The sequence below is a fragment of the Malaya genurostris genome, chromosome 3, assembly GCF_030247185.1.
Source record: "Malaya genurostris strain Urasoe2022 chromosome 3, Malgen_1.1, whole genome shotgun sequence".
NCBI classification, from domain to species: Eukaryota; Metazoa; Arthropoda; class Insecta; order Diptera; family Culicidae; genus Malaya; species Malaya genurostris.
In genome coordinates this window covers 51785395-51799546 of record NC_080572.1, presented here as the reverse complement: position 1 = coordinate 51799546, position 14152 = coordinate 51785395, and the positions used below count along the sequence as shown (strand labels likewise).

Genomic DNA, 14152 nt, shown 5'->3' with positions numbered 1-14152 from the left:
TTATATTAAATGCATGATTTTACCAATGTAATAAATATGAAGACTATTGAAAACATGACAAAATTGCAAGTAAAATGCAACATATTTTTAGCAGATAATACTGATCGGACTGCTTTTTTGGCATTCGGCGAAATGACCCGGATCCATCATTACCGAAAACGCGTCCGCTGCCGTTCGTGTCTTGAGACTTCGCTCATGTCTACAGCATGGCATCGGGGTGTTTAATTATTTCTTTTCGGTTCTTTCGGTATGAAGCTTACTCGCTACAGTTTGACATTGTTTTTCACTTTATTTTTATTTGTATGTACACACATGTATGTCTAGTTTTGTTTTTCGAGTTGGAAAAACTTTTACTTTTAGATTTAAATTTGATTCATATCCTCTGTCACTTGCTTCCATAAATTCAATCCACTTTGTCGATCCGGATATGATTTGCTACTGTGTGGTGGAGTTGTTTTTCTTTTACCATATCGTTTAAACATCATATTGATAATAATTTATCGAATTATGAATGGAAAGTGTGAGATGCACGATACAATCTACCTATACATTATGTATCCGATGATTTTACGTTGGTGAGTCCTCTTTTCTACGATAAGATGAAATTAGCGTTGCTCATTAGATTTATGTGACAGTACGAAGATAATGAACCATCGATTACATGGATTTATTATTCTCTAAATTGTTACAAAAATTGTTCAAACGGTAAGTTTTTTGTTTGTAGTGACGTAAGCTGATGGGGTCTATCGGAGCTTACCATAAATGCACACTTTAGTGACGAGAACAAAGAAAAAAAGAACTACAAACACACGTTAACAAGTTACAATTTCATTAAGTTTCTTCGAATGTATCGCCTTGTTAATTTTTTCCAATAAGTAGTTTCGAACGTTCGAACATGGATTCATGACTTTCTGTGATTTCGTTTCGGTTGTACTTTTGTTCTAATTTTGATTTCGAAAACGGACTCCTTTCTGCAACACACTTTATGCTAAATATTACACTTTTTTTTGTTTATTTGCCGCTACCAGCAATTCCTTACACGCTCTTTGTAAAAAGTAGAGCAGCATCTTAATTTTTCTTCATTCTCGTTTATGTTTAATCGGAGGAAAAAATCTTTTGTGGTCATTAATTGCTAGTGTTAAAAAAGAAATGTACTTACCAACTAAATGTTGTATGTATATGCTAAAATTGTATAGTTACGGTCATTTTCGTTTTTTCTTTTTATTGAACTCTTACGAACTATTGATGACGCACTCTCACACTTAAATCATTAAACTTGTTTGCTCCACCAATTAACGTTTATGTGCTGAATAATATAAATTACTTTTTTCATTCGGTGTATTTTTTAAATTTATTATTTAAAATGGTTTCAAGTACAATAACTTACAAACGTGTTGTACATTATCTATTTCACAATTAGAACACACACACCGTCTCAAGATAAACTATATACGGTTGAAAATGCTACCGTTTGAAGATTTTTTTTGCTGATCCACTATTGTTTTCTCACGCTATTGATGTTGAAGAAAACCTATATTAAAAACCAGTGTAGAAATTCAAGTGTACACTCCTTTGGCAAATTAACAGATTAGAACCTACTATTTTCTTTTGTTTTGCGTTATTTACATTAAAACGCAATGATAGTCCAATTTTTACTTTTTAATGTTGCAACACATCTGTTCATTTTTGCGATGTGGGCAGTGTAGTTGTAAATGATAATCAAAATAATTAATTATTGAATGGAACGAGTATCCAAAGGTGTGCACTTTTCAATCTCTTTCCAGGAATATGTTACAATTTGAGCGTTGTTCGTTATCTGTCACTTTGAATAGTACTCCGTAATTCCGCTATAATGGAAATGATTCGAACAGCTGCTAAAAAAGACTGCTGGAATTTGATCTTCGGTAAAAGACATTATCTAGCAGGTTGGTTTCCCAATTGTTGATTCTGAGAACATTGCAAGGCAATAATAATAAAAACTAATCAAAAACATGTCAAAAAAGCAGGATGACCCAATGAGATTTACGTTTCGTTCATTCTTAGTAAAACATTATTCATACAACACGTTCATTCGTTGATTTTGCACTGTGTTCTAACGCTTTTCTGCCAGGTGAAAGAATTTACTTCCATTTTCGTTTATGGTAAAGATCTCTGTAATATTGTTTTACTGTTTTACGTTTATTGTTTATTCATATTTATAATCGTTACTTTTTGTCCAATAAGTAGCTATTTACAAAGCAATAAAATATATTTGCATATGAAATATGAATCATTCTAGTATCTGTTTTAAAAATAAACGTCATTGTGAAAAACCTAACCTTAGCTGTGTGAAATTGATTAACTTTTATTTTGCGATTCGCTAAAATTTTACTAAAACAAGTTCCCTCATTGTCAACAACCAATTACTCATCCTGCTTGACGTATTTTATATTTCATATGTCCGAATGTTCTTGCGTTCGTTCGTAAACAAACCATTCTCGACACGTCCCAATGCAAATTAGTATTTACATTTTTTTCACTCAGTTTCATCTTAGCATTTCATTTTAGTAAATTTGGAAAAAACGTGTTTTTTTCTCACTTTGTTTCCGGGCAGTAGTGCCTACTGCTGCTTTTGTTTAGCAAATTAAAGAATAAAAAAGTGCTTGTAGGACGACGCCAAATCTCCGTCGGCGGTGTTACTTGCTCTAGTACTACTGTTTCTGTTGGTGGAGATCGAATTACGATTACCATTGGCAATGTTACCGCCAGCTGTAGTGACGGTGACAATTGTGGTTTCCCCCGTTTGCGTTCCTACTTGATGGTGCGAATGTTGTTGCCGGAGCTGCCCGTCACTGTTTAAATCACCATTCTCATCATCGTTAGTAGCATCCATAATTACACCTCCGCTGGTATCAACTCCGCCACCAGCACCTCCGGACTCCATGATGACTTCCTCTTCGTCCTCCACCACAATACCCTCTCCGGTTTCCTCCTCAATTTCTACATCCACGCCACTATCGATGATGCAATCGTAATCGACCCCCTCAACAATCTCGTACACGTCGCCCCCGTTGTCGACGTCTTCGTCATCGTTCTAAGTCAAACGATTCGGCTGATCCGGTCGACGTTCCTCTATCGTGTAGACGGTATTGCCGACGCGGAACAGCTCGGTATGCGGGCGAAGAGTGGGTTCGTGGGTTGCAATAATTCCTGCTTCAATCGATTCACCAGTACGGATTAGAGTGGCCTAGAAATAAAACAAAAGAAGACAGTTAGGACGTTATACTCTTTGCAATTAGAAAAAAATTCCGGACAAACGGACACATGGAATCGAAGGAAAATAATAAACATTACATTTGAATCCCATATACAGGTCCGGCAGATAATGTGGGTATGGTGGGTAGTTGTACATACTCTGGAATACTCAAATTTACATACATACATTTCAATCTGTCTCGTTTTTCTCTTGGACTCTTAAATTATTACTTTTTTTAACTTAATCTACACGAAATGTGAATACACGCGTTGAAATGTGTGAAAGAATATTACCTTCCGTGCACGGAACAATGCCGGCACTGAACCTGATCGGAAAGGTGTGAAAAGTCCATAATCCTTTTTTTTTATGGAAAGAAACTACAATTTTCATAACCAGCAAACATGGTAAAGTAATCATTCTCATATGTTTGCTTAGGACTATATAGAACGGAGAATGATGAGACGTTGATTCGTAGTGAGGCATATTTGCTGACGTGTGAAAATTTCCGTTCGTATTGAGACAAACCTTGGCGATAAGAAAACAAATTGTGAAATAAATAAAACCGACCTGATTCAAATTTCCAATCGCCAGTTGATGTCCGTCCAACGTCTGAACCTGGGCAATTGAGAGCGAAGTGGTGCCGTCGGCGTTTTCGTGCTGGGTCACTACATGTTGCTGTCCGTTTGCTGCTGCCTGTTCGATTTGCTGAGCCTGTGCCTGTGAAACCGTAACCGATATCGTTCCAGCCGTTTCGATGGTCGTCTGTTGTTGAGCCTGTTGCTGTGCATGTGCCTGTTGTTCTGCAGTTGTATTTCCAGCTCCACTGCCGTTGGTGCCGCTAGTGTTTGCCTGTCCATTGCCTGTAATCGTAAGTCAGATTGTAAGAACGCTGTGACATCAAGCAGGTCGCTGAGTTATCAACATTTACCTTGTTTGTTCTTTTTGACGCGTTCCTTTTTCATGCCTGGTTTCTTAAAATGTCGTAGTTCCAAGTGACGACGCAAATTACGCGATTGACGGATAACGGCCTGACAAATAGGACAAGTGGCTGGTTGTTCCGATTGCGATTTATTTTTAATTTCTACAAAGGAAGATGATGGTTACTTTTGACTGAAAATGTATCATATTTAGCCAGCGTACTGATGATTCCGTCCTTTGATTCCATAACCGAGGCGCCATCGGCTGTCGCTTCTTTTTTAATGTCTTTCACAACATTAGCGGCTTCTTCTGCACTATTTACAATGATCGTTTGGATCGTTCCTTCCTCGTCCGTTTTCAAGACCTTAGCAGCGTTGGTTCCTCCAGCTGTGACGGTTGCGGTCGCCTGCACTCCGGTGATATTCTGGCCGCCCGATTGGGAGGGTTTCTTCGTACGTTGCTTGCGTTTACGGGTAGGTAAAAACTGACTGATCACATCCTTGGTGACTTCATCGGTCATCTGTTCCGGAGTAATTGTTTCGATAACCTGGGCTTGAACGGTTTGCGTGGGAGTCAATGTTGTGATGAGATCTTCCGTCTGTATGAGAAAAAGCGTGCAAAACATGATTAAGAAAAAATAGATAATATCTGCTAAAGGAGCCATTGCGGTATGCGTAGTTTGGAAGTCAAAGTTACTCACGCAAACATTGTTTCCAACGTCGATGACGGCCTTAACAGCATGATTCTGTGGTACCAGAGTAGGATGCAACTGGATTGATGTGGTGTATGTTGTGTTATCGTCCTTGTGGGAAACCGTTTGTGGTGCCAGTCCCTGAATGTTGAGACAGTGAGCCGCCTGCAAAAGCGAGGGTAGCTGCGAGTGATCAACACTCACTTCCCCGCGGTAGACGAACTCGAGCAGCGCTTCCAGATCGTTAGCATTCACACCGGCCAGCATTACGACCGGATGCTTGCAAGGGGTGTTCTAGTGATTTCATATTCGAAGAATAAGATGTATGCGCGAAAGAGAAAGAACGAAAACAGAGAATGAAAAAATCAAAACACATCATTATTGATTTCACAATATACCACCCCCACACGTGCTCTTCAATCCAGTCTAATGGGAAGAGTGCTTCAATTCCCTCATTTGAGTTAAATCTCATTCCTGCACTCTAGCAACAGAAGCAGCAACAGCAGTGCAAAAATCAAAATATACAGAGCGCAGCAGAAGCCAACGTCTTCCACGCTCACTGATCTTGCTCACTCTTCTCCCTGACTCTCCGCGCTTGATCTATACTCAACCATCTCCATCCCTGTCGTTCTATTCTCTTGTTCTGAGCCTTTTGCCGATACGCGGTCCAAAACAACGGGGTATCAACAGCAAGCCTACCACCCATCACCTAATCCAAAACAAACAGGCAGACAGGAGATGAAAACGAGCATGGGCAAATGAAGCACTAAGGAGCACACGGCACGCACAGCGCACAAAACCGGAGCTGACAACTCTCCCAGAAAACCGATCAAATAAAGTGGACCACATTCACCAGCTAACATATTTACATCATTCGTACTGTTTCTTTACCTTCAGTTTCAGCGATTTCTCTGTGCCACTCGCATATTCTGCTTTTGCTGTGTTGCTGATCTCACTTAAAATTAAATTGCTATGCTCTATGTAATACTGTCTTACTCACGAAAACACACATACACGTTAGAAGAGTACACTGCCGATCACTATTATCATGAAATGATTGTCCGTTCAGTTGCTGTTTTTTCTGAACTTCCTACATATAAGTAAGAATTCAATACCCGAAATTCTAAAATCTGTTTTCTAATGCTTGTTTCATTTCCTATACAAAATAACCTAAATCTTAAACATATTGAAGATTGGATAGTTCATATATTAGTAATTCAAAAATTTATTTTAAATTCTCCGTGAGTTTCCAAAAGCTTACTATCATAAACAAGAAAACGTTTCACTTATTCAATCACTCGCTGAGCATAATCGGTAGTTCTATACAATAGAGGAATAGGGCACATTGTACGATAGACCCTTACAAATTTCTCAAAAATATGTGTGCGTACCTGTGTGTATGTAACATTTAGTCCATCGAAATTCAATTTTAGTTTCCATAATTACAGGCAAATATGCCTAAAAAATAATAATAAAAATTAAAATAAATCTTACAATGTTCCATTAGTTTTTGTTTGGAAATCAATAAAATGTGCGATTTTCATATAGTCGAGAGCACTACAAATAAATTTATTTTATTTGTAGATTGTAAAAACTATGCATTGTCGATATGCAAAATGATATTTAGTTCCATAGTCCAAACTATTATGAAGTGAAAAAAGAAATATATTCCATTGAAAATGTCTGCGAATTACGCCACATATAAAAAATGAAATTCTGAAATTTTGCATGCGATCAACTGAAATGTTTTGGAAAATGTACCTTTGTTCGGCACGTCCGGAAAGACTTAGCTCTTCGGTGCTTATTACAAGTGTGTTGCAAGAAAAAGACAATCACCCCTATTCTGCATTTCGATCGAATCGGATTTTGTCGAACGAATGTAAAAATCTGCATTCTCTAATTCGATCGAGTGATGCTTTTGTATGGAAAACTCGAATTCGATCGAGCTACATAATGCCAAATTTCGTGTTCGATCGAAACAATCCGATTCGAACGAAATACAGAATCGGAGTGAATGACTCTCGTCCACTACAGACGTCCCAGCCTTGTGGTCATAAGCTCAGGGGTTGAAAAAACTTTCACAAATGAACTGAACTCAGCTGTATTTGTCGAGTATGTGAATGAGTTTAAACCTTGAATTTAAAGTGAATTACATTCTACGGAAATATTCTAAGCGGAACGTGACTATTTGAGTACATGTGTCAAAGGTCGGCTTGATATTTAACTTTTTAGTAATAAATGAAATAAACAATGCGTATGTCTTAATTGAAACTAGTAATTAAGACATACGCATTGTTTATACTTTTTTTTACTATGCATGAATACGGGTCAGTCAATGAATGTTGTGTTAATACTGAATAAATCCGATATTCTGCATGAAACTTTATCCTACACTGTTATGACAAGGAACAAAAAAACACTAATCGCGTCGAAAAATTTAAACATAATATAATATATATTTTCAGTGTAAAGCTACAATTGCTCGTATGTCATTCCTTGATGAATTCTAACCAATTTTTAGTGAGCTTGATGATTTAAGTCCATTATTACTGTTTTGCCGGTTCTTTAGTGAAATGAGGAAAATATTAACTTTTGTGTATCACTTGAGCACAGAATCCGCATATTAATCCTATTCAGTATAAATTGTATTCAGGTAACATCAAAACATTCCATGTGTATTAGGAATATTTCGGACAGGAGTATCAACACAGTCACAAAACTAAAATTCTATATGCCGTTATATCCAGTGTGTATATGGGCAACAAAAGCTCACCATACATCGTCTTGAATGATGAATTATTTGACCTGCAGTGTAGTCCTCTATTAAAATTTACCACACACATACACACGCATACACGAAACACTTGGTTCAGGTTCTCTAACACGAAATTTATCGTTGTTGGTTTTATTCCAACCATTTCTGGATATTCCTAACGAGATTTACCTCATTTATTTTGCTATGATAGACAGATAGTTTTGCTTTTCGGATCTTACCTTTAGCAAGTCCAACAAGAACGGACTGGCAGCACACAGTACTATTTTGTGTGCCGGAAAACTCCGACCACCAGCGGCCAGTGTTACGTCCACCAAATCTCCGTGGCATCTTAGCAACTGTACGGCGGATACTAGCGATGTTCCGTAATCTCCCCACGTCAGGGAGTAAAGAGAGTTTATCGGTAATGACATTTTCGTTGTTCTTTTCCCTCACGAAGTATCACTAGTTCTCTGTTACTAGTTTTTCTTGAAACTACTAATCGTATCTTTCTCACTTCACTCCCGCCGTTTCAGGTGCTATTTACTTAACTAGAAATATTCGTCTTTTTCGTGTTACTTGTTCTACGATAAAACTCACTCCGCGTTTAGTACCTTTCAAAGAAAAAAATATGCAGACATGAGTCCGTGTTGCCGAATACAGTGAAATATATGACCAACAAATATATTCAATTGATTCAACTATCGAAATATAAACATAAGGCAATTTCCTCAAATAAATTGAAAGATTACGCTTAGTCGTTATCGTTTATGTATTTATATCACTAATTTCATTCTGGAACTAAACTGAACTATATCAGTTAACGTGAATTATTATGCTCCAATATACTGGCAACACTGCTTGCTAACTGCACTCACCTCTCGTTTCTTCTCTGCGTTCCTTGCGTCTCATGCGCTATGGCTCTCTAAAATAGAGCTTCTGCTCACACCACCACAACGATACTCACGCCTCTCACTAGCACGTAAAATATATATAATTTTCTGCGTTTTTACTGATCCACCTAGTAATGAAACCACAAATTCGGAAAATTTCCGAAATAGTTCGATTGTAATACGGGATAGTTTATTTTCCTGCTCTAAAGGTCTCCGGGAGCAAATCACCCGAATTAGAGCTTACTCTTGGTAGCTCTTTTTGCTCTGCATCACAGAGCACTATTTATGCTTCTTTTTCTACTTTCCCAAGATGTCTCTCCAACAACGTCAGCCAAGAGGGCTACAACAGCAGAAAAATGAAGAAAAAGTTCCGCTCGGCTTCAGTACCGCGAATTTGGGTGAAACTACGAGTATTCACGCTCCGTAATACAATTCAGCAAACGTAATCCTTATGTTTGACGACTTATAATTATGTCTGTGGGAATTATAAGGGGTTTTACCCCAAACGAGGATTTTCACTTTTTCTCCGAGGCGCACCACCAACAAACACTCGAATTTGACTCGCGTTTGCTCGCGCGAACGATGGACAACTTCTCTTCCAGTGGGCGATTGTAAGCCACAGGATAAAAAGAGTTCAACAAGCTCGGCCTGATCTTTCGACTCAGTTATGCTCTTGCGCTGAATTTTATGCTCGTATAGCGGTACAGAAACGCAGAGCGATACTTCGAGAAAACCTTGCTGCTACTCCACTCGGATGAAAATTTTTTTCTGTGATGGCCGAAAGAGCGCTTGCGAGAAAAAATCGATTTCAGTGCGAGAGAGAGAGAGAGAGAGAAAGTGCTAGCTTATCAAGTTCACTTGGAAGAAAAGGTAAGGTAAAACACACAAAAAATAGTATTGCCAATATTATTGTAAGTTGAAGCAAGTGAAAACAACTCTCATTTCCCGAAGCTAAAGATTGTTATAAACATTGACCCTTATATATCCCTAATATTTTATATTGAACCTAATTAATATTAATAAACGTGGTATTAATACTTTGGTTGATACGCAAAATGGACCATGAAAAACCTAAATTGTTATCGCTCCGCTAAATAAATAACTAAAAATTGAATGTTTTCGTTCCATACAACAAAATTCTTTTAAAACTCGATCGTTCTACTTCATGCAACTGACTCAAAATGATTTAAGTATCACTTATGAAAGGGAATCCTTCAAATGAGAACCCATTATATCCTATCAAGGGTGTATTCTGATCCATATGGTACAACAAGTACAAAAAAAATGACATAAAACGAAGTAAATGACTGTAAACAAAGTTTAATTTCGAAAAAGGGTTGTGTTTCATCTTTGTTTTTAAAATGAACAATCGAGTACACATTTAAACATTAGTGACAAGATAAAACCTTCGTTTTTTTAGATTGATACACAGTATAGCTAGTATCCTTATCAAAGCATTAAATAAATAATTGTATTTATAATTAACATATGAGTTTGTGCCGTTACCCAACGAAATAATCATCTTGTTTCCGAAATATGCCCTTTGTTGAGCGAGTTTGCGTGGAATGGTTTTCTCAATCAAATCATGCCAAGAGAGCTATTCATCAAAAGCTTTTTAAATATTGGAGAGGAAGCTTTGTAAGCCACGATATCCAATAAGGAAACATCATAATTGGAAAGTGGAGTGGAAAAGAGTATATTATTATCGGATATAACTTTGAAAGTTTTGTACACGCTCTCGAAAAATAACTGAATATTTGATCGCTAATATGGCGGAATTGTGTGAGAAGTGAACAGAATTCTTCTCAGATTTAGTCTGTGAACCATTTCGCGGTTAATTTTAACTTTTGGTTAAAATATGACACTAGAGCGGTTAATTTGATGTTGTCAAAAATAATCCTGCTCGAGAGCATGGTTATTTTTGACAGATCGATAGTTATTTTCCGACGCTCAAAAGAATCTTGCAATGAAAATTCTAATATTAATTCTTTAGTTGAAATTATTTCCAGTGGAAAATAAACCCGAATAACTTTCCGTCCGTCCAATTTTGAAATTGGCCACAGTTTTAGTTAAATTTAACTACTCGACACAAAATAACCACTCAAGTGTCAAATTTTAACCAAAAGTTGAAATTAACCGCGAAATGGTTAAATTTAAAGTGAATTACATTCTACGGAAATATTCTAAGCGGAACGTGACTATTTGAGTACATGTGTCAAAGGTCGGCTTGATATTTAACTTTTTAGTAATAAATGAAATAAACAATGCGTATGTTTTAATTGAAACTAGTGATTAAGACATACGCATTGTTTATACTATTTTTACTATGCATGAATACGGGTGAGTCAGTGAATGTTGTGTTAATACTGAATAAATCAGATATTCTGCATGAAGCTTTATCGTACACAGTTATGACAAGGAACAAAAAAACACTAATCGCGTCGAAAAATTTAAACATAATATAATATATATTTTCAGTGTTAAGCTACAATTGCTCGTATGTCATTCCTTGATGAATTCTAACCAATTTTTAGTGAGCTTGATGATTTAAGTCCATTATTATTGTTTTGCCGGTTCTTTAGTAAAACGAGGAAAATATAAACTCTTGTGTATCACTTGAGCACAGAATCCGCATATTAATCCTATTCAGTATAAATTGTATTCAGGTAACATCAAAACATTCCATGTGTATTAGAAATATTTCGGACAGGAGTATCAACACAGTCACAAAACTAAAATTCTATATGCCGTTATATCCAGTGTGTATATGGGCAACAAAAGCTCACCATACATCGTCTTGAATGATGAATTATTTGACCTGCAGTGTAGTCCTCTATTAAAATTTACCACACACATACACACGCATACACGAAACACTTGGTTCAGGTTCTCTAACAATAAATCCATCTGTTTCTCCGTCTCAGCCGCCGACAGTGAACAAGTTCGAATAAATAGGCATGAACTTCAGCTCGATGACATAAAATTATTCCGACCGGTACAATAAACATAAGGTGTCGGTTTCCATTTTAGTTTAACATTCAATTTTTATCTTGAACTAACTGAATATTCACACGATGGCACTAGTTAAAACAATGAGTACAGTGTAAAAATATAATGCTTCATGGTTATGCAAAACATTCCAATTGTAGTAGTTCTTCATACGTTATACAGTTCAACATTACTATTCTAGAGCCAAACCATTCATAGTAAAAGTGAATTTGCATATTGTTAATATCATCTGATTTTATTGTGTGTTGAAAACCACTATACTCGTATGGTTAAACTAAGCTCCTATATGGTAGCTGTTACCATATTATGTACACTCAAACTAACCAGATATTTTGCCAGATTTTCCAAACTTTTATAGATTTTGTCAGATCTCGCCAGATCTTTACGGTTTTGGCCTCTATACGATAGATATTTTTTGCTCACTTAAAGGCCGGTCAAAATTTCCTGGTATATAGTAGATCCAGATAAATTTTTGAGTTTTGACAGATTTCCGAAAAAATAACCTGTCAATTCTGACTGTGGCGGAAGGAGCCGGATCGTCTGAATCGTACATACACGAACGCAAAAAAGCTATTGAAATGCATAAGAAACACTTATGATATTTCGCTACAAATGTACCATATGGAAATCGTAAGTCAAACTTGTGATCTTCAGAAAAAATTTTCATTGGCCTACTTATGGATTACATAAATCATACTTATGAAGTTCGTTAGGTAGACTTATGATTAATGTAGAAATGTAGATATGAATGTTATAAGTTACTGCTACTTATTTCCAGAGTAAATGTGTTTGAATATATATATATATATATATATATATATATATATATATATATATATATATATATATATATATATATATATATATATATATATATATATATATATATATATATATATATATATATATATATATATATATATATATATATATATATATATATATATAACGGGTGATTTTGTAAGAGCTTGAGAACTTTTTTAAACAATAAAACGCATAAAATTTGCAAAATCTCATCGGTTCTTTATTTTAAACGTTAGATTGGTACATGACATTTACTTTTTGAAGATAATTTCATTTAAATGTTGACCGCGGCTGCGTCTTAGGTGGTCCATTCGGAAAGTCCGCTTTTTTATCGACAAATTTTGTTCAGCGATGAGGCTCATTTCTGGTTGAATGGCTACGTAAATAAGCAAAATTGCCGCATTTGGAGTGAAGAGCAACCAGAAGCCGTTCAAGAACTGCCCATGCATCCCGAAAAATGCACTGTTTGGTGTGGTTTGTACGCTGGTGGAATCATTGGACCGTATTTTTTCAAAGATGCTGTTGGACGCAACGTTACAGTGAATGGCGATCGCTATCGTTCGATGCTAACAAACTTTTTGTTGCCAAAAATGGAAGAACTGAACTTGGTTGACATGTGGTTTCAACAAGATGGCGCTACATGCCACACAGCTCGCGATTCTATGGCCATTTTGAGGGAAAACTTCGGAGAACAATTCATCTCAAGAAATGGACCGGTAAGTTGGCCACCAAGATCTTGCGATTTGACGCCTTTAGACTATTTTTTGTGGGGCTACGTCAAGTCTAAAGTCTACAGAAATAAGCCAGTAACTATTCCAGCTTTGGAAGACAACATTTCCGAAGAAATTCGGGCTATTCCGGCCGAAATGCTCGAAAAAGTTGCCCAAAATTGGACTTTCCGAATGGACCACCTAAGACGCAGCCGCGGTCAACATTTAAATGAAATTATCTTCAAAAAGTAAATGTCATGTACCAATCTAACGTTTAAAATAAAGAACCGATGAGATTTTGCAAATTTTATGCGTTTTATTGTTCAAAAAAGTTCTCAAGCTCTTAAAAAATCACCCTTTATATATATATATATATATATATATATATATATATATATATATATATATATATATATATATATATATATATATATATATATATATATATATATATATATATATATAGAATTTATTCTTAACATTATTTATCAATCTATCAATCAAAAAGCACCTACCTTCTACAAAAAAATTTCTACATATTTTGATTTCTTAGAAATCTTTCCAAAGTATATATTCATCTCTTGTGAAAACGAGTCCGGATTAACAAGATTTTCCCCCACAAACGCAATATTTTCTACTTGCTGTGTCAAGCATAAACAAAGTGTTACTATCATGAAATAAAATAATGAATAGAGACTTACATTTCTTTTCCTCCAATCCGCAATCCAATTCCAAACAGTTTCTGGAAGAACGGGATATTTTGAAGCCAACGAATTTACGTCTTCATCTCCACACTCTATCAATTGTAATTTCGAATTATGAAAAAGTGTTTTGCACGCTTCAGATGGTGCGCTTTGCACAAAGTTTTGAAGCAAAACAACGGTGTCTTCGTTTTTCATTTTTATGGTTTGATTGTTCTTATAAGGAATGACATTTTCACAAGGTAGACTGTTATAAAAATCATAACTTGTGTTTTAAGGAATGCATATGTCATTGATATGAATTTCGTAAGTTATGCTTATGAAGTTCATATGTGTGCTTACTGAAAGCTTAAGTCTTCAATAAAATCAAAATTGTGCTGGTTCATAAGTCACAACTTATGAAATTATTACGTTTTTTTCTTCATTGTAAAACGACATT

The 14152-nt window shown here is 35.9% G+C and overlaps 1 protein-coding gene across 1 annotated transcript; it reads right to left on the bottom strand.

Annotated features, from left to right (window-relative positions):
* Window positions 1–269: 269 nt before the first annotated feature.
* Window positions 270–9270, bottom strand: LOC131435299 (transcription factor GAGA-like). Its single transcript, XM_058603001.1, has 7 exons — window positions 8475–9270; window positions 7839–8210; window positions 4854–5138; window positions 4376–4751; window positions 4164–4316; window positions 3803–4095; window positions 270–3226 (listed from the first exon to the last, which is right to left on the bottom strand). Exons 2-7 carry the CDS (start codon window positions 8028–8030, stop codon window positions 3074–3076), a joined length of 1452 nt encoding a protein of 483 aa, XP_058458984.1. The 5' UTR covers window positions 8031–8210; window positions 8475–9270; the 3' UTR covers window positions 270–3073.
* Window positions 9271–14152: the final 4882 nt, after the last annotated feature.

What these genes read in the sequence shown, in the direction of transcription:
- LOC131435299 (XM_058603001.1), bottom strand. Translation starts at nt 8,030, where the DNA reads ATGTCATTACCGATAAACTCTCTTTACTCCCTGACGTGGGGAGATTAC. An exon ending in ACGTTGGAAACAATGTTTGC is followed by an intron (nt 4,752 to 4,853) that starts GTGAGTAACTTT and finishes TTTCTCATACAG; the next exon opens with ACGGAAGATCTCATCACAAC. An exon ending in CGATTGGAAATTTGAATCAG is followed by an intron (nt 3,227 to 3,802) that starts GTCGGTTTTATT and finishes TTTTATTTCTAG; the next exon opens with GCCACTCTAATCCGTACTGG.